General features: G+C 42.5%; 1 protein-coding gene across 1 annotated transcript in view; it reads right to left on the bottom strand.

Annotated features, from left to right (window-relative positions):
* The window catches only part of RNF220 (ring finger protein 220), a 345,043-nt gene extending 319,920 nt beyond the window's left edge, over positions 1-25,123 (bottom strand). Inside the window, exon 1 of the mRNA XM_006839689.1 lies at positions 24,499-25,123. Coding sequence (XP_006839752.1) covers positions 24,499-25,123 — 625 coding nt within the window. The remainder of the gene's footprint in view (positions 1-24,498) is intronic.
* Between the last annotated feature and the right edge of the window lie 2,165 nt (positions 25,124-27,288).

Here is a 27,288-nt window from a genome sequence, read left to right as displayed (position 1 = left end):
GGGGATGATGCATGCATGGACGGGATGGTAACTATGGCAATGAAACGATGTATGATAGAATGAATGTAAAACTAATGTTTCCCCATGTAAACTATCACACTATCACACAATTCACAATAAAACATTTATTTAAAAAAAAAACAAAAAACACCCCACTGCCACTGAATTCAATCCACACTCACAGTAACCCTATAGGACCAAGTAGAACTGTTCAAAGGGTTTCCAAGGTTGTAAGTCTTTATAGAAACACACTATCCAATCTTTCTCCTGCAGTCGTGGGTGAGTCGTTGGTGGGTTCCAACCACCACCATTTCACCTTAGAAGTCCAACACTTAACCCACTGCACTACCAGATTTATTTCTTCTGTTCCAGAATACATGATCTTTTTTTAAAATTACAAACTAAATATTTTCAAATTAAAAAGATAATATGTGCATGTATTAATTAAAATACTGCAGATCAAATAAAAAAATATTATTCCTTCCATCTTGGTCATATTCTTCAGAGAAAACTGTTAGTAATACCATACATTGTTGTTATTGTTAAGTGTTGTCAAGTTGGTTCCAACTCATAGTGACCCTGGATAGGGTTTCCAAGGAGTGGCTGGTGGGTTTGAACCACCAACCTTTTGGTAAACAGTCCAGTGCTTATCCTACAGTGTCACATCAGGACTTCCAACAATATCATAAATATATATATACTACCCAAAGTTTATATAAATATATATATAAACATATGTATCTTCTTTTCCATACAAAGGGGTCATACTTGTATATTTCTTTGTATTTTGCTTTACATAAATCATATATGGCCCTACTTCGTTTTTTTAAAACCACTACATAATATTCTATTATAGTGTGAAGCCGTAGGATAAACACTCGACTTCAAGGTCGGTTTGAACTGCAAGGTCGGTGGTTCAAACTCACCAGCCACTTCTCAGAAACCCTATACAGGATCATTATGGGTCAGAACCAACTCGACGGCACACAAGTACAGCAACAACAACAATCATAAGGTTGGTGTTATTTCACATTGCAAACAATACTACAAAGCACATATATCTTTATGTATTTGGACTCCTGGTATGGCACTGTAGGATAAGCACTGGACTGCTAGCCACAGGATCAGTGGTTCTAACCCACTAGCTGCTCCTTCGAAACCCTATACAGTGTCGCTATGAGTCACAACTGACTCCATGGCATTTAACAACAACAAAATGCTTCTATAACTGAATTCCATCAAAGGATATTTGTATTAAAATTTTCATAGACATTGCCAAAGTCCCTTCCATCTTAACACTCCCACCAACTATATTATGTATATAGGGCCCTGTCCCCCTATGTCCTCAACAGTGGATATTAACAAACAGCTATTCCTAATTCCTGGATATGCTTCAAGCTTTTTTTCCTTCTTTTTAGCCCCCTGTGGCCCTGGTGGCACAGTAGTTAAAACACTTGACTGTTAACTGAAAGGTTGGCAGTTCAAAGCTAGCAGTCTGTTCTGCAGAGGGAAAGATGAGGCGGTCAGTTTCCAGAAAGATATACAGCCTTGGAAACCCTGTGGAGCCACTCTGCTTCAAGTGGACAGCAATGGAGTTTGGGTTACTTTTGGTTTCCTCCCTGTTTTCTTGCTAAGATTGTCCTGTACTTTCCCCCACTACATTTAAACACTCTGCATCCCCACTTCTCACTTCTTGCAAAGCCTCATTTTTCCTGCTCACAGATTTCTCTTAGTTTCTCCAAAGCCCAACATGATTCAATAAGAAATTGACACTCTTGCCTCTCGCAACCTGTTGACCCTTCCTGAACCAGGAGAAAATATTAATATGGAAACCAAAACCTTTAATCTGAGTCAAAATATCAGAAAGAATAAATTCAACTTGGCATAACTCTGTTTACTTTATTAGAATTGAATTCCCACACCGTCTCCCCCTGTATTCTGAACCTGGATTTCTTCCCTTTAAACCAAGAAGTCTTAATTTTTATTCATTACTTTTTTTTTAGCTAGAATTAAAGTGGAAGCAAAAATAGGGAGGGAAGGAAAGACAGGACAAATCCCGGAGTGACTGAAATGTGGGAACAAATGGATAGGAAGGGTAATGATGAGAAGACAAAAGCAACACAGAGCAAAGAGCCAAAGTCTGAAGTCCTCTAAGAAAAAGTGCTTTGCTTCAGCTCCATTACCACTCCCTTCATTCCTGGGCTCTAAAAACAGAAACAGAGGGCAGGAATGGGTTGGAAGGTGGGGCTTAGTAGAAGGGGAAGGGAGAAGTATCTTATTCCTCCAATTCCACACCTCTTTCTGCCCTTCACTCTCTAACCCCCTCTTCTCCAGCAAACCTCTAGCCACCACCAAGAATCAGCTTAATAGAATAAACCACTTAGGGCTAAGGCTCAGAGAAAGTCAAAGATCCTGCAATCCCCTTGCCTATTAAGCCTCTTAGAAGTTTAGAATGCTGCTAAAGAAAGTGATATTATGGCCAAGCTACTTAGAAAGAACACAAGGATGCAAAGTTGGGAAGAGGGAGGCCATCTTTCCTTAACTAAAGATTAAGGCAGAGAGGATGTTGAAGTGGGGGCAGAAGTATTTGGTAAGTCTTCAAGTTGGGATTCAGGTGAAGAGTGTTTGTACAATGTGTATTTGAGATGAGAATATGGGATGGGACAAAAGAAAAAGAAAAAAAAATTTTTTTTAGGGTAAAGGGCAAAAAACAAAGCAATGGTCTTAATCGTTGTGTAGTTAGAAAAAAGAAAAATAAAGCAGCCTGAAATAGTTCCTTCTTAACTCAAATTTCTCAGTGATTCTAGGCATTCTGCCACTTACTTTCTTATTCTCTCCCAAAAATAGGTGGTAAGGAATAAATGGTCCACAGACTTGCTATGTGAGCAGCTGGCAAGGCAGAGCAATGAACAAAATGAACCAAGCCCTTGTTCCCAATCCTCCAAATCCTATGGCTTATTGTCCTTTCCCAAAACCAAAACAACCCACTGCGCTCAATTTGATAGAATTAATATTAACACGATAGGACGGAGTAGAACTGCCCCAGGAGGTTTCCAAAGTTGAAATTTTGTTTATGGAGTCAGATTGCCACATCTTTCTCCCATGGAACAGCTGGTAGATTCAAACTGCCTATTTTTCAGTTTGCAGTCAAGTGCCTACCCATTGTGCTACCAGGACTCCTTTTAGAGTAGTTTTCAAAGGAGATCATCAGGTGAGCTCTAAATTCATTCATGAAGGAAAGGCAATATTATACAGTAACACCTGCAAAAGCTGGAACCTGTATACGGCAGAAACCCAGCAGAGAAGGAAAACTCAAATCTTTTCCATTGAAATGAGCAATTAGGAAAGCAGTGAGAGTGAACTCTGTCACAGGTGGAAACCGTGAGAGACCCATCAAATTCCAGCTCTCACAAGTTTCCCTGTATATACCAGCTCTTCGGTATCAGTTGAAACTTTTTTCAGCTATAGAAAGACCTGTCGCAGACACACTGCACAAACCATAAGGGTAAGTAGAGGGAGAAGAGATGAGCTTTGGTTCAAAAGACTTCACATCTGTGTCCAAGCCCTTGCTATGGTGATTATAGACAACAATTATTGAAGGTTTAGTCTGTAAAAGGCACTGTTCATTTGTGTTTTATATATTAACTCATTTGAAACTTATAATAACCATGAAGCTGAACCATAGATCTTCCTCTCATGGGTTTATTCTTCTTCCCATTGACTCTGGAGCCAAATTGCCTGGTTTGAATCTCCTGTTGACTCAGTTTCCTCATATGCAAAATGGAGATAGTAACAATGCCTATCTCACAGGGACTTCATGAGGATTAAATAAATCACTACATGTAAAGTACTCAGAATAATGCCTGACACATAGAAAGTACTTAAAAGGTGTTAGCTATTATTATTAGGAGTTGCACTGTGTTCCAGACTTTGCCGGCAGTCATTTCACTTGCAATAAAAAGACTGAATTTAAATGCATCTGGTATGGTTAGTTTAAGGAGGCTAGGAAGTCTCTGGGACTAAATAGGAGGAGGAGAACAGTTCCCCTGGGAAGTTGGAGGAATAACCCTGGAACTTGTTAATTAAGATCTTGTTAATGAATCTGCTTGTTAATGGTCTATTAAATAATCACACAATGAAGTTTACCGCACAAGTAAAGCCTTTATCAAACGCTAGCTCTTTCCAATCCTTCTGGCCCAGCTCTGACTTCTAAAGACCTAGCCTAAGGGGCAAGCCCTTCCAAATCCTTCTGAATCTGACACTGCCTTCTCCGACTCGTCATACTCTTGTAGAGCCTGGCTATTCTGGCAAGCTCAGAAAGGTCTCTAGGGCAGAAAGCCCTCTTGTCTTGATTCTGTCTGTCATTCCTTAGGCCAAGGCATTATGTCTCTGAGCCAAAACAAGAGACATTAAGTCTCTGAGCCAACACTTCCTCCCAGAAACAGGAATAGTCACTGGCCCTGGAAACTGAAAAGTAAAGTACTCTATCTAAACTTGCTGGTATAGCACTACAGGATACTGCACTGGACTGCTAGGTCGGCTGTTCAAACTCACCAGCTGCTCCTCAGAAACCCTATGCAGGTTTGGTATGAGTTGCAACCAACTTGACGGCACTTAACAACAATAACAACAAAACTTTGCTGAGAAGAAAGGCAAAGGACAAGTTCCTTTTAGCGGGGAATTTCAACCAAGGTGTCACCGATATGGTAGAGAAAACGGCTTGTCAACCACAGCCACAAAAAGTTTACAAAAGTTTTGTCTCAAGCGACTTAGGAAAAGAACACTGCAGCTAATGTTAGGGAAGTGGACTCTTCTGGAACCCAACGAGGATGAAACAGCACGTGAGAGGGCTCCCTCTAGGTTGAACACTGAGGTATTTCAGAAACAATTTTAGTCCCCTAAAACCATTTTGAAACCCTGGTGTGGTGCTGTAGGATAAGTACTGGACTGGTAACCGCAAGATGGGCAGTTCAAACCCACCAGCCACTCTCAGAAACCCTATACAGGGTCACTGTGTTGGAACTAACTCTACAGCACACAAGAACAAGAAGACCATTTTGCTCTTTTGGACAAACATGCTTGAGAGAAGATAAATTTTACTGTGTATGTATGATATATACAAGGAGCTTCAAAAAGTTTGTGGAAAAATTCCATTATCTATTCATTCAATTTTTCCATGAACTTTTTGATGAGCACTCATGTATGTATTCTTGTTGTTAAGTGTCATAGAGTCAGTTCCAACCCATAGCGACCCTGTATAAGGTTTCCTAGGAGTGGCTTGAACCGCCAACCTTGCAGTTCAAATGGCTTTGCAGTCTGGCGCATTAACCCACAGTGCCACACACCAGGACTCCCATATATATGTGTGTGTGTATATATACACACCTGTACATATATATACATCATATATGGAATCCTAGTGTGGCGCTGTAGGTTAATGTGCTGGACTGCAAAGTCAGTTTGAACCACAAGGTTGTTGGTTTAAGCTCAGCAGTCAATCTTCAGAAACCCTATAAGGGATAGCTATATGTTGGAACTGACCCGACAGCACTTAACAACAACAACAAAAACATATATATAACATATGTAAGGAGTCCTGGTTGGCACTGTGGTTAAGTGCTCAGCTGCTAACTGAAAAGTAGGTAATAGAGGTAAATACTATTACATATACAATCCTGCAGTGACAGTAGTAACAGTAAGCTATGAGTGGACACATAGATAGACACACAAACTGAACAGGTGAATGGGACTAGACTCACAAATACATATATAAGTCTGACAGAATATCTCTACAGATACACTGCAACTATATCCATAAATACAGTAGCACACACAGGAGACAAGGGCATGAAAACCACTTAGCCATAATCAAACACCTTGAGGGAATGAGTTGCTGGCCCTGAGGACTCAGAATCATAGTCTTGGGGGACAAGAAGGTCAATTGACATAACACAGTCCTCAAAGACAATTTTCTACATCCTACTTTGGTGAGTAACAACCGGAGCCTCAAAAGCTTGTGAATACATGGAAGGGATTGTAACCATGGCAAGGAAACGATATACGACGGGATCAAGGTGAAGCTGATGTCCTCCCATGGAAACTATCACATAATTCACAATAAAGCATTAAAAAAAAAAAACTTGTGAATAGCCATCTAGGGTTCTTTCCCTGTCCAAAGCAAAGAAGAATGAAGACAATCAAAGATGCATGGAAACAATTAGCCCAAAGTTCTAATGGACCACATGAATTCCAGTCTCTACAACCCTGGGACCAGAAGCACTAGATGATGCCCTGCTACCACTACCAGCCACTCTGAAACACATCATAATACAAGACCCTGGCTATAGTGGGAGGAAAATATGGAACAAATCTCAAAATAATAAATAATATCAGGTTAACTGGTCTGACAGAGACTGGTAGAACCCCAAGACTGTGGCCCTTAGTCACCCTCCAGGTCTGGAACGGAAATCACCCTCTGTTGCCCAGTTTTCAGTCAAACAATATTGTTGTTAGGTGCCTTGAGTCAGTTCTGGTTCATAACAACCCTATTCACAACAGAATGAAACGCAGCCTGGTCCCACACCAGCCTTACAACTGCTGCTACATTGATGCCCATTGTTTTTGCCACTGTGTCAATCCATCTCATTGAGGGTCTTCCCCTTTTTTGCTGACCCTCCATTTTACCAAGCGTGATGTTCTTCCCCAGGGACTGGTTCCTCCTAATACCATGTCCACAAAGTATAAGAGATGAAGCCAAACAACAGACAGGTTTATAAGGTGACCAATGGCACCAGGGAAGTACACACTCCTTAGAACAATTAACCATATGAGATCAAAAGGGCAGCATGTGCCCTGAGATAAACCTCAGAAGTCAGGAAGAGATAGAAAAGGACGAATGCAAACAGTAAGCACAGGGAGGAAGTGGGAAGTGAACACATACAGTGTGGATTACAATCAATGTCCTGAAACAAAATGTATATGAGTTGTTCAATTGAAAACCAATTTATTCTGTTAACATTTACCCAAATCACAACAAAAATTTGAAAAAAGATAAAGAAAAAAAAAATTAAAACGGTGATAATAGATATTAACAGAAAAAGAAAGATTTACAGCCTTAGAAACTGTGTGGGGACATTCTACTCTCTCCTCTAGGTCAGAATTAACGCAATAGAAGTGGGTTTGGTTAGGGAATATATATGTATATCTATGCACTGGACTACAATGTTGCTTTGAACCAAAAGGTTCAAACTCACCAGCCACTCCTCGGAAACCCTATACAGGGTCGCTGTGAGTCTGAACCGACTTGATGGTACTTAACACCAACAGAATATATGATTTTGGAATCCTGGTGTAATGCTGTAGAATAAGCAATGGCTGCTAACCAGCCACTCCTTGGAAACCCTATACAAGGTCACTAGGATTCGGAAACCACACGACAGCACTTAACAACAAGTCAACTCCTTAGAAGTAAGGATGGGAGATTTTGCTTCATTACTTTGGGGAAAAGGAACTGGGATTACGAAGTGGACTGCTAATTGCAAAGTCAGCAGTTTGAATGTACCAGCTGGTTCATGGGAGAAAGATGAGGCTTTCTGCTCTTATAAAAATTTTTTGTTAAATGTTGTCGAGTCAGTTCTGACTCATAGCGACCCTGCACAGGGTTTCCGAGGATCAACTGGTGAACTTGAACCGCCAACCTTGCGGTTCAAACCGACTTTGCAGTCCAATGCATTAGCCCACAGCACCACACCAGGACTCCCAGATACCCTATACAGGGTCGTTATGGGTTGGAATTGACTCTACAGCACTTAACAACAACAACAAAACTGAATAATTCTTCATTCTTCCATTTATACCACATCAAAACAGTAGTTTTGGCATCCTCTAAGGGACTCCATTCGTGTTCTTTTGAAATGTCCTTTGAGTTTTAGAAACAAAAAAAAAAGTCTGAAGGGTCCAAATCAGAGCTAGAGGGTGAATGGGTTTCCCAACAAATTTCTTAAGAGCCCTTGCTACTTTTGAAGAATGAGCAGTTGTATTATCATGATGGAAAAAATGTATCAGCATACTTTCCTGGCCTGTTTCTCACACCCACAGTTTTAAATTTTCTTAAAAGATCTTCATAATAAGCACCCCCCCAGGATCATCTTGTGTCCTTCAAGAAAATCTATCAAGATTATCCCTTTGGAGTCCCCAAAAATAATCACCAATAACTTTCTGAGCTGATCTCTCTGCCTTGAATTGAACTGGTCAGTAGATCATTTCAGAAGGCACTGTTACTCATTGCACCATTTTATTGAAGGCAACCTAACAAGACTAAGTGTAATGTTACCAAAACTTGCCTGCACAGACATGTGTAAGCATATCTTGTTTGGAATAAACCTGTGCTTAATAAACCTGAACTGAAACCCTAGTAGTGATACTTGTTGACTTACCCTTGTGTGTGTGTGTGTGTGTGTATTTCCAAAAGTTTGTGGAAACATTCCATTATCTTTTCATTCCATTTTCCATGAACTTTTAAAGCCTCCTTGTATATAACAACATGGAGTCTTGGTGTGATGACGTAGGATAAGCACCAGGATGAGCACTTGTTAACCACAAGTAGGCAGTTCAAAGCCTCCAGTTGCTCCTCAGAAACCCTGTACAAGGTTGCTATGAATCAGAACCAACTTTGCCAGCACTGAACAACAACAAATATATATATATATACTATTGTAGGTTAAGCACTGGACCGTAAAGCCGGTTTGAACTGCAAGGTTGGCGGTTCAAACCCCCAGCTGTTCTTTGGAAGTCCTATACAGGGTTGCTGTGAGTTGGAACGGACTTGATGGCACTTAACAATAACATATGTATATGGAAGCGTAGTGGCTCCATATGATAAGCACTGGACTGCAAACCACAAGGTCCATATTCCAGCCCACCAGCCACCTGGAAGGAGAAAGATGAGGCTTTCTGCTCCCTAGTAGATAGTTGTTAAGTGCCTTCAAGTCAATTCTGGCTCATAGCAATCTTGTACAGGGCTTCCAAAGAGAAGCCGGGGAATTTGAACCACCAACCTTGTGGTCTGAACAAATATTTATCCTACTACATACGTAGTGCTTACAAATCGGACTGTGAACCTTAAGGTCAGCGGTTCGAAACTACCAGCTGCTCTGCGGGAGAAAGATGAGGCTTTCTACACCCTCGGAAACCTTGTACAGGGTCGCTATGGGTCGGAACCGACTATACGGCACTTAACAACAACAACAACATATATATATATATATATATATATATATATATGTGTGTGTGTGTGTGTGTGTATGTATATTTACATATATGTGTGTGTGTATGCTGTTGTTAAGTGCATTCAAGTCATTCCAACCCTGTATAGGGTTTCCAGGAGTGGCTGGTGAGTTTGAACCATTAACCTTGTGGTTCACAGTCCAGTGCTGATCCTACAGTGCCACACTAGAAGTATATATATACATAAATAACTTCTACATTACAAAACTTATCTGCATCTTTTCTGATCTAACAATGCTGTAAGGCAGGGGTGGGGAATGCCCTCCGTATAAGGCTCACAAAATCATTGGATCTGATCCTGCCAAGGCAACCACAGTTCTAACCATCACATTGTTGTTATTGTTAAGTGCCACTGATCGAGTCAGTTTTGCCTCACAGTGACCCTGTATAAAGTTTCTGAGGAACGGCTAATGAGTCCAGTGTTTATCCTACAGTGCCATACCAGGATTCCCTCACATTTGTTGTTTTGTGCTGTTGAGTCAGTTCCAACCCATAGTGACCCTGTATAGAATTTCCGAAGAGCAGCTGGTGAGCTTGAACCACCAACGTTGTAGTTCAAATGACTTTGCAGTCTGACACATTAGCCCACAGCGCCACACCAGGATTCCTCACATTAGGGGTGAGTTAATTAAATGTTTGACCAAACATAGCAGGCTAACTTTTAAGTTGATAATCTTGTATGGCCTCCAATGATGTTATAAATATCGAATGGCCCTTAGCATATAAAAGGTTCCCCGCCCTTGCTGTAGGGTAAAGTACGGATAGATAAAGAGCTGGGCTTGCAGCAGCTTACCCCAAGTTACCTAGCTGATAAATGATAAGACCAGAGCTCTAGACTGTGCTCTTTTCCTACTGGGCTATTCCCAATGCCTTACTTCTAGCCATCACTTCCCAGTTGTAAATCTGGCAGGGGCTGCCCAGCCCTGCAGTGGTCCTTCAGAATATGTCAAAATGGGCAGAGCCAGCCGGCAGCTCTCAGAGGAACTAGAGATCCTGAGTTCATCTAGTCTCCCAACAACTATTTATTGAGCTAGGTGCTAAGAGGAGACACACTGGAGAACAAGGCAGACACAGCCCGTGGGAGAGGGCCAATTAAGCAAATAATTACAATACAATGCAATGTTTACAGAAGGGGAAGTGTGCTGGGGAAAGACAGCCTCTCCCAACTCTGTAAAGGTGGTTGTTGAGTGCATCACCGGTGATTACAGGTGTCCAAAAGCACCGGAACCTCACTCAGATCATGCCCCCTATTCAAGGGCTTCTTACCCTTCTACCCATTCACTGGCAGTTGCTCCTAGAAAGGGTAAAGCTTAAAGCAGCAAGTCAATCTGCTGGTATTACAGAGTAATTCTGCCACTGAGAGATTCCCTCCAACCCTCCAATCTTTACTTCTTTACAAATGAACATTTTAGCATGAGAAACAAGCTTAAGGGATACAAAAGTGGTGAGAAGAGGCTGGCAAAAAATCCTTTCTAGCCCCCACTCAGCAGTATCACAGCAGTGAGAAGACGAGCTGGCTGGAGCCCAACAAGCAGCAAAGCACACAGTGGTCTCCGTCACATCTGGCTAAACACCGCCAACCCCTCCGCTGGGCCACCTCATAATTACAATATTGCACCAAGAAAGGGAAGGTCTGAGCATATGCAGTCAGCTGCTCAGCGGTAAGGGAGGAAAAGGGGAAGAACCCTAGAAAGAGCAAATGCAAAGGGGAGGGAACTAGAGGCAGTTGGACAAATCTTGGCCAAGAAAGGACACTGAACAGACCCTGTGTCTTCACTTTTCCTGATCTCAGGCTCCTCTATAGAATTCCATCCTCTTCCTCTCTACTCATCTACTCCTAACTACCATTCGGCAAGGTCAAACTCCTCTTGTGTGAACCCTTCCCTCTCCTCTCACCCTAAGTCAGTGATTCATAAACTTTAAGAGGCACAGGAATAATTTGGGGAGGATGTTTGCTAAATGCAGATTTCCAGGCCATAAATTCTCTGTGATTCCAATTAGGAGATCTGTTGTAGGCCCTGGGAATCTGCATTATAAAGTACATTCTCCACCCACTGCCATCATTGACCAATGCTCCATGACAGCCACCACAAGTGATCACAAACACAGGTGATCCTCAGATCACATTTTGAGAAATTCTGGCTTGTAGATTATTCTCTCTGTTGAAATCTGAGAGCTCTTGTTATCTGTTATTTCATATCATCATTTCTTTTCATATATAACAGCCTACCTACTCACCTTAACCATAAGGCCCTCAAGGATAGGAAGTATTATCTTCTGCTTCTTTGATCCCCTGCAAACAGCATTGAGCACAGCTCTCTACACACACAGGAGCTCAGGAAATGTTTGTGGATGTAGAAAGATGATGAAGATAAGAGGCCAGGGGAAGGAAAACCCCAGCAGGGATGACAGAAGGCAGGGGCCCTGGCTGGAAGGAACTGTTTTTAGTATGCCTACGTGTGCCAGGCTGAAACAACGGTTTGCTTCGCCTTCTATTTTTCCTTCCTCAATAGCTTGGCACTGCACGCCTAACCTCCCTTATGAAAGTCAAGCCTGAGCAATGCACCTCCCATAGGAAACTTTGCCAAGAAACCTTGCCAAGGATCTCCGGTGGTGTGTGGCTTAGTTTAACAGGCAAGAGAACCTATCAGGTCTCCTTACAGGGCAAAGTATAAAGCTGAGCATGAACTTCAGTAAAAAGACCAGGACCCTAAATCTATTTCACTAAATATCAGCAGGTTAATGGCCCTCCTTCATTCACAAGTATTTTTTGAGAATCTACTCTGTACCAGACACAGATCTGGGTACTCATGGGTCTTCTAAATGGACATGTTATCAGAAGGAATCTCATAGTGACTTGTCCCTAGAAAGTTACTTTAAAAGCAAAGCCCTATGTGATATTGGACCTTAGAACCGCATATACACCAATAGACATTCTCAGGAATGCCTCATTGTAAGAGGGAGAGGTCACGTCTTAGACCCTGACAGAAAGTCTAATCTCACTTTATCTTGAGCAACCCTGTGCAGCTCTAGAGCTCTTTCTTCCACTCCCAGATACTAGACTTTATATACTTTGTCTAGAAAAGAAAGCTGCCACCCTAGCCCCTTTGAATAAGTAACTCCTTCTTGGTTTTTCAGATATTAGGTTAATGATCATTTCCTCCAGAAGCTATCCCTGACTTTTAGATAAGGTTAGGGACTCTTGCTTCTAACCCCATGGCATTTATACTTCCTCTATTATAGCACTTCTCACAACATTCTGCAACTACTTACTAAACATTAAGGTCCAATAAGGCAGGAACTGTATCTTACTCATGCATTGCATCTCCAGCACCTAGCATAGTGCCTGGCACAATGTAGATACTCAGTAAATGAAATAACGTGTATTCATTATACTCTACCAATGATGGCAATTGAACTGTGCCTCATGTACTCTGACATCGTTTTATTCACACACACACACAAAATGCCACCAATACTTAAGATGAAGTAGCACTATTTCTTCTGCAGTATCTTACAGGGGTAAAACTGATGGTCACAGGATCATCCAAGCACAGACTCTGGGAGGCATTTCCCATGATCAAAGATGGATGCAATGCTCCAAAATCAATATAGTGTCACCAAGAACCTAAGAGTTACGCTGACCATAAGCCTTCATCACAGACTTGATGGTAAGGTCTTTTACAAGTCACTCATCCTTTTTGTTGTTAGGTGCCATCAAGTTGGTACCAACTCATAGCAACCCTCTGCACAACAGAACGCAACACTGCCCAGTCCTTAGCCAACCTCACAATCACTGCTACATTTGAATCCATCATCCAAATCCTATAGATCCAGTTTTATCACCTCTGACATGTAGAGGGTATGAGGCTCTTCAGCAGAAGAAGGTGCTTTCTTTAAATAGAACACCTCAATAAAAAGCTACTCACACCAGGATAAGAAGTAGGAAGAGGGAAGAAAGACTTATAAGAAAGCAGCTACAGGGTTAGGAAAGGGTTAATCCACATGCCTGGGTTCTCTTACTTGTAAATCAGCCTTGACTGCAGCTCAGTCTGAATGAAGCCCCACCAGTTTGGCCAGTCAGGAAGGAAGCCCATGCGTCCAGACTTCTGTTGTTCTAAGGATTTTTTTTTTTTTTTTTTTTTAATTTTTACTGCTCAGGAAGGAAGCTGGAGCCTAAGTCCTAACTGCAGGCCTGCTGATTACTTACCCTCCCATATCCACTGCCCCTATCTTTCTAGCTACCTCTACACTTTCCTTTCCTAGAACCCCTTCTTAGCATGACTTTGGCATTAGAGCCCAAATCCCAGCTTTCCCACCTTCTTTAAAAACAAAAAGTTAATCCCCCCCATCCAAAAAAAAAAAAAGCTAAAGAGGATAGAGAGAAACACTGTAAACTGATGATATATAGCGGGGATAATAATCAATGTAATGAAACAAGCTATATGAATGGTTGAATGTGAAGCTGATGATGTGCCCTGTAAACTTTCACTCAATGCAAAATAAAAACATTTAATTAAAAAAAAAAAAAAAAAACGAAAAGTTAAGACTACTCAGGGTTTCCCCTCCTACTTCCTATACAATGACAGCAAGTAAGAAGGATTGGGATGGGAGAGAGGAGAAGTGGGTTCTCCATGATGTGCAGAAACATGTCCTAAACTTTGACCAGTACCCCTTTCTGTAAATGAAGCTGTGAAGGAATTGATAGGGATTGATGTATCAGACCATTGGTTACCAATGGCTGTTTTTGCCATGGATATACATTCATATATGCATGACAGACTTTTCAGATCTAAGCGACTATATTGAAATAACAGACCCAAATTGAAGGTCCTCAAGCAGGGTGGTCAGTCTTTCCCACTCCCACCTTCCTACTCCCCACCTTCCCCACTGGCATGCAGAGTCATTCTCTGTATTCCCAAGCCCCAAGGGACTTTCTTTCTACAAAGAGAAAAACACTGAGTTTATTTGTGCGCTCAGGGTAATGGACAGCCCTCTTTTACTCCTAGGAGAATGCACACAGACACTATGCAAGGGGCCTGTCTCCGCCCAACCTGCCCTCCCCTTCCCCTGGCTAATCCCTCCCCAGCAGCCTCCCCCCCAACCCCATTCTTGGCCCTGCTGCTGTATTTCTCTTCTGACCTACAAGGCCCTTCAAGCCCAGTCCTAAACCTCCCCCAAGCAGAGACAATCCATCATGCTGGGGGACTGTGACACTCACAGATGGGGGAAGGTTCACAGATTTGTCTCACATAAGCAAGTGGGTAAAAGTGTCTATGTAACTTAAAATCTAAGGAACATACAAAAACTCTGGAACTTTGAGTTCTAATATTAGTCAAATGCCACTACAGCAAATCTCATTATCTAGAGCCCGAATTTCTAACACACAGAAATTCTAATGGCCCATTTATTTCAAAAAATATATTTGAGAATATAATATTCCAAAATAAGAAAAAATCATGAGACTTAGATTCTCTAGGCTGAGCCACTGCCTAGATATAGAATCCTAATCAAGTTCCTTCTTCACTCAGAGACTCTGTTTCTCTGTAATATTTCTTTGCTTCTTTTAAATAAAACAAAAAGAGAACACAGTCAGAGGGACACAAGGGGCTAGCCCTTATTGTTGTTAAGTACCATCGAGTCGGTTCCGACCCATAGTAACCCTGTCCAGGGTTTCCGAGGCTGTAAATCTTTATGGGAGCAGAATGCCTCATCTTTCTCTGGCGGAGCGGCTGTTAGTTTCGAATTGCTGGTCTTAGTGGATGGATAATAAAGGAAGAATGTGAAACAGCTGTTCATTACAGAAAAGGGGTTTCCAACCTTTTCCCCTCCTTCTTTCCACATTGCCATAAGACATGACTATATGTGAAAAGATCCTACATATATGCTAGTTGTTAACGACCCTGTGTTTGGCTACATTAGAGCTTCTTCTAACAATGAAGAATATAGCACTAGATTGTCGTCAAACTAACAATAGTTATGTATTGAACACTTGGGGAGCTCTGGTGACACAGCAGTTAAAGTGTTCAGGGGCTAATCAAAAGGTCAGAAGTTCAAACCCACTAGCCACTCTGTGGGAAAAAGATGTTTTCTAAAGATTTACAGCCTTGGAAACTCTATGGGGTGGTTCTACTCGGTCATACAGGGTTTCCAGGAATCAGAATTGACTTGCTGGCAGTGGGTTTGGTTTGATTTTGAGTATCGAACACTTCGTATGTTAAGAGGAACTATTCTAAGAACCATCTGTGGATTTATCTCAGTCCCTCACAACAATCCTTTAAGGTAACATAATTTCCATTTTACAGGGGAGAATACTGAGGCCAAGAAAGATTAAGTCACTTACTCAGGGTCACAGAGCAATTAAGCTAAAGAGTCCAGATTTAACTCCGGAGATTAAACTTGTAACTATTATGCTATATTGCCTCCCTACCTTTGATGTGAAAGGAGCTCTGGTAACGTAGTGGTTACGAATCAGGCTGCTAACCTCAAGGTCGGCAGTTCGAAACTACCAGTGGTTACGCGGGAGACAGATGAGGCGTTCTGCTCCCGTAAAGATTTACAGCCTCGGAAACCCTGTGCAGGGTCACTATGAGTCAGAGCTGACTTCATGGTATTTAACAACAACAACCTTAGATCTGAAGTTGAGACTCAAAGAGGCAACAAATACAGCTTTCATTCCTTTAACAGAGAGGTGGGGAATATTTTTTCTGCCAACATTTATAACATCATTCACGAGCCATACAAAATTATCAACTTAAAAATCAATTAAGTCACCTGTAATGTGATGGCTGGAAGTGTGGGTGCCTTGGCAGGGCCAGACCAAATGATTTCGTGAGCCTATATTGCCCATGGGCCGGACATTCCCCGCCCCTGCTTTAACAGATAATTTGTTATGTCAAGCCACTCTGGCTTGGTTTAAGCCAAACCCCAAAAAGCAAGGTCAAATGAGAGCAATACAGGATTTTCTGGTACTTAACTGGGAATCATACAGCTGAAAATAAAGCAAAGGTCTCTCCAGGACTGGCCCTTGCCCCCTCCCTACAGTTCTTTGAGGGTCTCTGCTGCTCTAAGATGGATGCAAAGCCTTAAGTCTAAACCTGCAAATGAATTTCAGTAGAAAAATATAATTCTCATCTGGTGAGTCACACTCTGGCTTACTGGGCTTGATTTCTCAGGAGACTGTACCAAAAGGTTCCTTCTACACACGTGTAGCTCTGGACTTTGCTAAAGCTCCATAACTGCTGAATAGAACATACTGGAAACAACACCATATCTTCCCCCCAAAACACAACTTTTCATTTCCTCTAGGTCCTCTTGAACCAGAACACATTCCACAGAGAAAATTGACGGTCAAATGTCTGAATTGCCAGATGGTTATGTGTGTCTACAAAACCCCCACATCACTTTTCTGTTTCTAGTTTCAACCAAGACCTAGGTAGGAACTTTCTAAAATACACACCCAAAAGCAGATCTGTACTTCTGGACTCTGTAATAGGGGATGTGATGCGGTGAGAAAATATTTGGTAAGGGAATAGACTCTAATATCAGGCTTCTAGAGGTTTAGGAGAAAAGCAAATTTTATTTTTTATGTGATGAAAAATTTTAGTACCCCAATATATTTGAGGAAGGTAATTTCACTTACCTCTTGGAAAACTCCCTACCTACCATTGTCATTATAAAATGTCAAAGCACAAATAAATACTCCCTTTCTTTCCTCAAGCCTCTATGTCTTTGATGGAATAAAATCTTACAGATACTGTTCAGTGCAATGCTGAAGAGTAGCAAATTAATGAAAACTTAAAATTAAAACTAGATTATAACCACCACTATCAATTTATTCAATACTTAAGTAACACTTGATGATTGGCACCAATTCACGAGAAAAAAAATTTAAACAATAAAACTAAAATGTGAGTAAGATAATAAAAAAGTTCAATCTATTGGATAAGACAAGAGGGTAATGAATTACTCCTGTGGCATGGTAGGATAAGCACTGGACTGCTAACGGCAAAGTCAAAGTAGGCATTTCAAACCCCCAACTGCTCCTTGGAAACACTGTATAAGGTTGCTATGAGTTGGAACCAACTCAATGGCACTTAGCAACTACAACAACCAGCGAGTTTATGGATTCATACTACAGTGTATCATTTCTCCAGGCCTAAACCCACAGTCCCAGTCCAGAACTTTTTCCTTGAAAAGGCATGTGAGAGACTGCTGTTGGTGTTGGGTACCATCAAGTCAATCTCAGTTTATCTGACCCTTCTGTAAATATTTACAGACTACTACATCTTTCTCCCAAGGAGTAGCTGATGGATATAAAATACCCACCTTTCTGTTAGCAACTGAACACTTAATCACTGTGCCACCAGGGCTCCTTAAAGAGAGACTAAGTAGGTTAAAGTTTTGGGTTTTGGACCTTTGTAGCAGATAAAGATATTTACAAATCCCCATTCTATAATACTTGCTTTGAGGTTCCAATAAGCCACTGCCATTGAGTTTAATTTCCGACTCATAGTGACCCTCTACATAGGGTTTCTGAGGTTGTAAAACTTTGCCAGAGGAGAAAGTCTCGTCTTTCTCTCAGACCAGTTAGTGGGTTTGAACTGCTGACCTTGCAGTTACTAGTCCAGTGCTTATCCTGCAGGATAAGCCACCAGGGCTCCTTACACTTTGAGGTTACACAAGATAGAAAAAACACGCTGTTAATCACAAAAGCCACAATTTAAATGGTGTGTGTTTTGTTGTTGTTGTTGTTGTTTAACATTTAAGGCATTTTAGCAATTACATAAAAATAAATTATTCTTAAGACTGCAGTTCATTTCTCCGTAAGAGTGGCAATATGGTGCTGGGAAATGCTCTTAACTGTTGGAAGAAGTTAAGTTTTAAAATTGTCATTTTGGGTGTTAAGATCTTGTGGATTTTAAAATACAGCGTAGTATCACTTCAAATCCCAAGTATTTATAAAGACTACATTTCAACGTGTCCTCTGATATTTGTTAACCAAATGGATGTAATTAATAAGTGTGAAAAAATAAGAAAAACCAGGGTAAAATAAAACTCTATTAAATGTATTGTCACTCCAAGTCCCAAGTATTTACAAAGAATGCATTTCAACGTGGACAAGATATTTATTAACCAGATGGACGCAAAATAATAAAGGTTAAAAATAAGAAAAAAACGATATAAAAATATAATTCTTTTTTTAATTTTCAGTTTCCTCTTCCCTGCCTAATGAGGAAAGGGGGTGGGAGGGAAGGCAACTTTTGTTATTTGGATACAATGTGTATGTTTTTTCTTTTCAAACAAAAAAGGGCCACCAAATAATCAACCTGGGGCCGCTGACCGGAAGGCAGCCCCGGAAAACTTCCCGTGGGAAGAGTTCCAGAAATTGCTGGGACTTTAACGAGCCCCGCTGTGCTGGCTGCGAGCTTCAGGCCGTCAAAGGCTTCGACAGCTCCCCTCGCCTCGCCAGAACACCAGCAATGCAGCCGAAGCTCCGATCTCAGGACTTGGGAAACACTTCCTGACACTCTACAGATTCGAAAAGCAAAACGGGAAAGACATTTTGGTCCTAAAGGGTTGGAAGAAGCTAGATCCAGAAGCGCGTGTACACACGTCCATCATCCCTCATGGACACGCCCTGGCTCTCCGCCTGGCTCCCTCCCTCCCCCTCCAGCCTCCTCCCGCTCAGGAGTAACCCCCTGGCCCGCATGGTGACCCTCTCACTCCCCCACACAGTCACCTCTACCCCGAGCGTCCCCCACCTTCCCGACAGCAACGTGGGCGTGCCCCATTGCACGACTCCCCTAGCCCCACTCCCCGGTCCCCCACTTTTTCTCTCTTCTTTTCAGACTGCCAACAGGAAACCGACCGAGGGCTCGGTTCTCGGTGAGACTTGGGGGCGCGGGTCGGTGGCGGGGTGCGGGAGTAGGGGCGAGGCCGGCCCTAGAGGCAGCGCCCAGGAGTTAGCCCGCCGCCTCCGAGTCTGGCCGAGCGACAGCGAGGTCACCAACGTGTCTGAAACCTCTTGGAAGTCATCCTTGTGGCGGAGGCTGGGGGCTCCTTTTCAAGTGAGAAAACGGTGCCCAGTCTGAGGTTTCTTCTCCAGTCCCCAACACCCCCCCGCCCCCCAGTTGCCCGATCCTCGCGCCTCTCCGTTCCCCCTCCCCCAAACGATCAATTACCAGCCACCCTTCTGCCGGGAGCGGCGAGGGGCTGGCTGGCGGCCGCGAGGAAGCGGCGGCCCGGATCACTTCTGCATGACAATTGATGGGAGGGAGGGCGTGAGGCGAGGAGGGAGGACGGCTGCAGTGTCCGTTTTCTCACCATGGTGATTAGGCATTCCGGCCGTGCGAGGAGGCAGCCGCCGAACAGAGCGGCGCGGCGTGGAGCAAGTAGAGGGAAAGGGAGCGAGAGCAAGAGCGAGTCCCGCCACTGGGCGGGTGAGCCGCACGCCGAGCCAAGCCAAGCCAAGCCAGATGGCTCTGCAGCCATCAGGGACTGCTCCCGTCCAGCCAGTCCCCACTTTAGCTGTGCAAACATTTCTTTATCCCAACAAGACAATTAAACCCAGCAGCATGAAAAGGAGTCTCCATGACTGCGTTGGGCGTGAACAACCAGAAACAACCACACACATCACAGGAGTTTTGCCCCCGGGAGCCGGGCAGGAGAAAAGGGTCACCGGGAGAACCTGGGGAGCAGCTGAGCATGATCGGGCTAGGTCTGGGCAGTCAGTCAGTAGAGAGAACCATCTAACCCATCTTGTCTGGTGATTTGCTGACCCTTTCACAGCAGTCATCTGCTCCGGCTAGAATACAGAGATTGATCCATAAGACATGGAAACTGCCCCCAAACATTCTGACCCGAGCAAGAGCAATTCTGAAAGCCAGACCCTAGGTCTCTAGGAAGTAACCCAGTCCCAGAACCCGTGGAAAGTACCCACCACAACCACCTCCAAGCTGCCAGTCGCCCTTCAGAATTTCAGTCTGCCTTGGACCTATGTGGACACAGCTTAGGACATAGGAGGGTCTGCAATGATACATATCTTAATAAAGACACGTCTCAGAGTGCAAAACACCATCTCCCAGTCAGGGCACTTGGGACCTTGGAATGACTTTTCAAATACATCAAAGATGAAAGCAAGGCGGAACATCCAGGAGCTGTGTACCTGCCTGTGAATCTGCCTGATCACCAAGCAAAACCACTAGGGTCAGTGCCTGGAGACCAACTCTGAGATAAGCCAGAAACAGGACCAGTCATTACTCCACCCAGGTAGGTCTGTCCCTCCCAGCCTCTGGGCAAGCATGCATACCAGCCAATTCCAATTTGGGATCAGTGGGTAGATTGGCAGGCAGACTGTGCCACCCACGCAGGAATCTGGGCACTTGAGTGGCCTAAAGAAAATTATCAGGAAATGCACACAATAGGCCCAGCGAGCTAAGGGGGTAATAAATAGATAGATTCTAGGAAACAGCAGTAGACAATACTTATCTTCCCTTTTGTTGTAAAGTTTCATTAATGAGGAAATGTTTATTTTAAAAGCCCTGGGAAACATATCCATAGACACTTCGCATGTAAGACACACGTGGACTGTTTGTAATTGGTCCATAAATTTCACCATCGTTTCCCTGGACAAGAAGCCTTGGAGAATAGTTCAGGGAGTGGCAATAAACAGGAGTTACCTCAGTCCCCTTCCTGGGGGAATTATGCATCTTCCATGAAAGACTTCTCACAAAATACTCCTCCCATTTTCCTGGACAAATAAGTCAGTTCTGTGAAGTAAGGGATTCTTTTTCCCATAGAGTCCAACACCCACCTCAAGAATCACCTGTGGTGCCAGGTTGGTGAACAGGTAAACAAACCAGAATCATCTAGTAGGAGAAACAATATTAACCTAAACATTCTGCTTTCTACAAATAAATAAATATGCATATTTTATCACAGAAGAAATCTATAATCCTTCTGATCAGAACCCAGATTTAAGAACAGAACACTCGTGTATATTACACCATGTCTGCAGGCTTCTTTCTAGAATGCTCTCACATGTGGCTATATCTGCATATGGATGCAGTGTGTGAGCAGGGGGTGGCTGGACAGTAAAAACTGTGTCAATGTTTCCATTGTAAAATAGATTTTTCAATGACCTAAAACTCAGTCATAAAACTTCTACTCTAAGTGGGGGACACAGACATACACACATATACCAAAAGTTAAACTTATGTGTAAGTTTGACAGTTGTATTTAATAGGAACTTTGGTTTTATACATTTTATGAAAAAAAATGTATGTATATACACATATATATATGTGTGTATGTGTGTGTGTGTGTGTATATATATATAGAGAGAGAGAGAATGAGAACTGAAAAACTCAGGTCAACCATATCAGAAATTAACTCTCAATTTAAAAAATAAAAAACTAAAATAAACATGGTTAATTTTTACCAAATAAGGGCAAAAGCAAAGTGTCCTATTACTTAGCTTTTTTAAAGACTTTCTATCCTCTCTCACCTCCCTCTGCTCACCTCCCAATCCCCCTTACTGCCCCATCTGCCCCTCAAGCTCTCCCTTTGGAAGCAGTTTTGTATACTGTCACTCGATTATCTGAGAAATATTACTTATTTCAAAACGGTTCTGCAGGGAGGACCTGAGAAGCATCTAGTGGGAATAATCAGACCTTCTAACGGCTCTTAAATATGTATTTACATAAAACAGACCATAAATATTCCGACACACATCGGCATATGACATGTCGGCGTATGACAGGAGCCAAGAAAGCTTTGTCACACTGCCTCTTGCGCTCTTCCCTACAGAAAAATGTTTCTCCTGCTTTCCAAAAACTCCAAATCAAACCCACAAATGCTAACCCATGCAACCCATGAAGGCTGCTACACTATCTAAGGAAAGGAAAGAAAAAAGGAACACCAGTCCAGTGTGACCACGGGTAACAGTCCCCTCTTCACTTTCCACCTTTGTTTCTTATTCAAGATTAGTCACAAATGCAACTCTAGGTGACAACATGGGTGTGTAGACATCATATGTTCACAGACACTTCTGTAGGTTTCATGTTTGTGTAAGAGAAAAAAAGAGAACACAAACTACTCCATCAAGGAAGACTACACTACACAAATAAAGGAGGAAACGGTTCCAATTTCTCCAACACTACAATTTGAAATAAAGAAGTTTCCCCCACCCTTCTGATCAGGATCTCATTAATTTCAAGGTCAGAATTCCATTTCACTTTGGGAGACAGACTCATTTAATTTTTCTCCACCCAGGCGTATTCCTGTGTGAGGGATTCATCTCCATGGGGGAAGGCACCACCACACAATGTAAACCAGGCAAACAGAAGAGTTATGGCTTTGACACTCAGAGGGAATGGATATCCACATCTATGAGTTCTGACTTGACTAACAAGCTTCCTCCTGTTCTGGGGGTCTGGTCCAGGTGAAAAGATAGAAAATGGAGACGAGCTGGATTGGTTATGTGAGAAGAAAGGAATCTTGATCTCCAGATGGTACTTTGTGGCTTAGGAGTTTAGAGAGAATTCCGTTTTCAGTTTGTATTTGGAGGGGGGGGGAAAGGGGGAGGGGGCAGCATTGGTCACACCCTAACCCAGGGCAGTTTTAACCAAAGATCAGATTACCACTAACCTTGATTGCCTTGCATCACTGGACAAATGAAAACTAAAATCGAATAAAAACAGACCAACACATGGCCAATACATGTTCAGTGGGATCTCCAAAAGGCAGGATCACCACACAGACAAGTCAGCTGTACAGAAAGTGAAAGGCGAAAGAGAAGCTAAACCCACAAACAGCAGCAGTTGTGCTGTCAGATAGCGACCTTCTCCCTTAAGTGGGGAGGTCTTGGGCTTGCAGACGCTGACATAAAAGACACACTTGCAACATATTTCAAAACCAAAGAGCGATGGATTTACAAGGCAGGTTGATTTTATGATGACTTTTATTGAAAAGGTACGCTGGGTTTAGGCAGATGCCTTTTAGCGCAGGAAAGTTAACACAGTGCCTAATTCAAGGAGACAGCCTGAGGAAGCAGTGCCGACAGGGGAGAGAGCTGCAATGTCTCTATTACTCTCCTCGGCATCATAAAGAGAAGAGAAAAAAAATGGCCTTCATGTTGGTGGTTATAGAGAGGACGGGAGCACAAAAAAATAAAGAAGAGGGGAAAGCAAACCTCAGATGTAGTTTTCTTAAGAAAATAAAATGACGCAAGTCTTAGAACAAAAGATTGGTGGAAAAAAAAACTCTCAGTTCATAAATTCTCACCAGGCTTGAAGAAAACCGCTCTGTCTACCCACAGCCCAAAAGCTTCAAAAATACAATTATTTTCTGATTACACAAGAAGAGAAGATTGCAGGGTTCATCACTCCTAGTCTGCAAGTCCCATATGAAGGCTTACGTGCAACTACTAATGGGGTACTAGTGCCCACCAGGGCTCTTAGAGAACATGAGAAAAGCTGTTCCATAAGCAGAAATTAATAATAGTTGTGAACTTCAAATGTGGAGCAGTCACAGATCAACCATGGCCAGTCCTAAAAATGAGCCCCAGGATAAGCATCAAGCAAACCTGTTAAATCCCAAGAGAAGTCGGCTTTCTAGCCTTGCGATTGCAAGGAAAACACAGCTGTTTGAAATGTTTTATGGTGATTGACGACACCTTTGTCCTTCTCTGAAAAACAGCCTGATGTGGACAAGGGCTGAGAGTTGTGAAAATAAAATGAAGTGGAGTCGGCCTGATATGAAACAAAGGAAAAGTTAAATAAATAAATAAATACTACCATGTTCCGAGAAACATAATGAGGATATCAAACAGAGAAGAGATGAACAAATCACTTCAGTCTCCACCCCCACCCTCATTCTCTAGGAACCCACACTCTCCTATGAAATCAGCCTCAAGTACATACATGGCACCCCTCTTCACACCAGAGGCACCAGAGAATAAGTCAACCATGCCCATGAAAAGACAGCACTGAGGCCAACTTGACTCTGGCTACCTTCAAAAAACATTTCCTGCAAGAAATATCAATGTTCGTTGAAGAAAGACAAATGTTAGCACTCCACTGCTGTTGAAAGGAAAGTAAGTAGTTAGCCCTTCCCGTTACTGGGTGCATGAAAAATGCCACCAACCTGTTGAACACTCCTGCAAGGCAGAGCTTACTGAGGGGAGGGGAGGGCGTGCACCAAAGTACTTACATCTGTCATTCCGATCCTCTGGGCTAGATGAGGCTTCCCGATCAGAAATGAGGCCAGAGACAGCAAAAATCTTCTTCCCAGTGTCGTCAACCTTAAGTGAACCAGGGGAGCTAGATGGCAGTTGTGTCCCAAAGTCATATTCCTTGCCATCTGCATCTGAGAAGCGCAAGTGGGGAGACTCTGTGTCATGGCAGTTCTTAAGTCTTTTGGCCGGCGTGAAGGCAGACTGATAGCTCTCCCGATCCTCAGTGGAAGCAAAGGGACGGAAAGCCCCCACACCACTATGATTCAGCATACTAATTGGGGTGCAATCTAGGTTTGGGGGAGCAAACTGAGGGTGAAGGTGTAGTAAAGAAGGAGGGAAATCACGGTTGGCAAAAGTGCCTGGCACCCCACCTTGCCGGTGGTACATAGAGGCAAAGGTGTAAGAGCCGTTGGTAAATGGAATATGCACATCCTTGTCTACTGAGACAGGTACACCAAAGGGTCGTGGCTGCTGACAAGGAATGGAAGCATCACGGCTGGCTTCAGCCGTGGACGCCAGTACCATCAATGCTGGGGATGCCAGAGGGTTGGGGAGGTAGGATGAATTCTCCATCTTGAAGGCTGCCCGGTGTAAGTCCATTGGAGTCTCTGTCTAGGGCCGGCGTCAGACAAGAAACAGTCTTCCCTGGGAGGGAGGTCGAGCAGCACCTTGGATCAGGGTAGGAAATATTACTGGGGAATCATCCCCTTCTAAGACCTGTGGAAACAGCAAAAAGAAAAAAAAAAGGGGGGGGAGGACAGTCAGAGGCAGAAAAATAAGGGAAGCCCCAAGTGATAGAAATACCATCCTTCTGGCTTACAGATGCTTGGCCAAGAGACACCACAGGCTTTAGGAGCCAGTGAGCAGCAGTATCAGACCATTTTCATTCAGGAAAATCAATAGACAACTTACTGTGATGTACGCGTAGCTGACTTTGGTCCCTACACGTTCCGGGTGAAATGCGCCTGAGCCCAGCAAAGAAAAAAAAAAAATCATAAAACCTCCAAATACAATATTCCCTGAGCAAATGAGCTTTGGAAGGCCAAATCACCCAGTAGATTAGGTGGGGTCTATATTGCAAAGCCATTTGAACTGCAAGGTTGGCGGTTCAAGCTTATCAGCTGCTCCTCGGAAACCCTATATAGGGTCGCTATGGGTTGAAACCGACTTGACAGCACTTAATAACAACAACATATTTTAAATAGCTTCCACCTCGAAACACCACTCAGGATAGGCCTGAGGTTCAGAGACCAAGGTCTACCTATATGACCCACACACACACATACATTCTCTCTCCAACCTCTCTAAAATGCTCTAATACTGAAAAGTCCCTAAATCAAGCACCTCTAGACTACATATATCTATACATATTATTAGTTGGTGCCAACTGTACATGTGGATAAATCATACATATTGGCACATACATAAACATTTTCATCTATCATCTATGATTGTTTTAAGAAAAAAACTGCTATTTAGTTTTTATGCAAGCTATGTATTCTTTTATGCAAACCACTCTCCAGTCACATAAACTTTCTATTTCTCCTCTCTAAGAAGGAAAAACAACCTTCATCAAAAAATACCTGGCATCTCTGACAACATTTAAAAACATAATGGGTGCCTTTGGCATATGCTTTCCAGGGGCAGCAAAGAACTGATTGGTAATTTTAGTTACTAATCCACCCAATCTTAAATAGATTTATAAACTGCTTTTGAATTTGCCATTAACATTTAGAATAAAATGTTAACAAAATTCTGACTTAATTTGCTTTGCTTATTGGTCCAGAGTTGATGTCCAATAAAGGCCCCTTGTAACAAAATGGAGTTCAGAGAGACCTCTTTCAATTTCCTTTTTAAATGTAGGTTGTACATTTACACAGTCACTGATTCTGTTTCAACATTTATTTTGGGGTAGGGGTTGAGGACTAGGGCTTATTAGCTTTAAAAATACACTTAATAGAAACTGAATGAAACTCATAAAGTGCAACCCCAAATCACCATACACTACAAAGTATAAACTTCATATTGAGTGTCATATCTGAAATACAATTTTGCCCCCACACCCCTAAAAATAACCCACCTATATAATGAAGCACCTTTAGTATTCTCTCAAATAGAGAAACCTCAGTTACATTGTAGATGAATCCTCTTGGCTTTAATGCAGTGGAAAGAGAATATTTCCTTCTCCCATCCTGTAGTAGACATGTCAATGACTGTTATTAAATGGAAAGATGAGTGGACACCATCAGACTGCTTCCTCATTTGGCATCCTTCCTTATAGACATCATTGCTAAATTACCAGATTATGTATCTCACATTAACGGATTTTTCTCTCTTCCAAATTTTAAATAACTTTCCTGTCAAGTTATAGCAGTGCAGAGAATGATCTGCCAAGGACAGCCAGTTAGCCTGACAAGTCTGGGAATGCTGTTCTTGGCTGTTTTCAAGTCAGATTAATGGTCATACAACATGGAAGCTCTGAAAGTGGAGCTAGTGCTGTTCCAAGGTTCTAAACAGCACTTCACAAGAGAAACAACTACTTGTCAATCAATGAGGAATATTCTACTAGAAAAGCTGAAGAAAAGGGCAAACATAACATACATTGAGGTGAGGGGAATAGTGCCCTACCCCCCAAATAACCATCACCCAGAGATTTCTATTTCTGTTTTTACTTCCTAGATCAGCTCATTATGTTAAATGGCTTTCATAAATTAGTAATCTGGGCGACAGCACCAGACACTCCGACAGAACACTGAATCATTCAT

The sequence above is a fragment of the Chrysochloris asiatica genome, unplaced genomic scaffold (assembly GCF_000296735.1).
Source record: "Chrysochloris asiatica unplaced genomic scaffold, ChrAsi1.0 scaffold00026, whole genome shotgun sequence".
In the NCBI taxonomy this organism is placed as follows: domain Eukaryota; kingdom Metazoa; phylum Chordata; class Mammalia; order Afrosoricida; family Chrysochloridae; genus Chrysochloris; species Chrysochloris asiatica.
The sequence above is the reverse complement of the archived record's forward strand: the minus strand, read 5'-3'. Positions and strand labels throughout refer to the sequence as shown.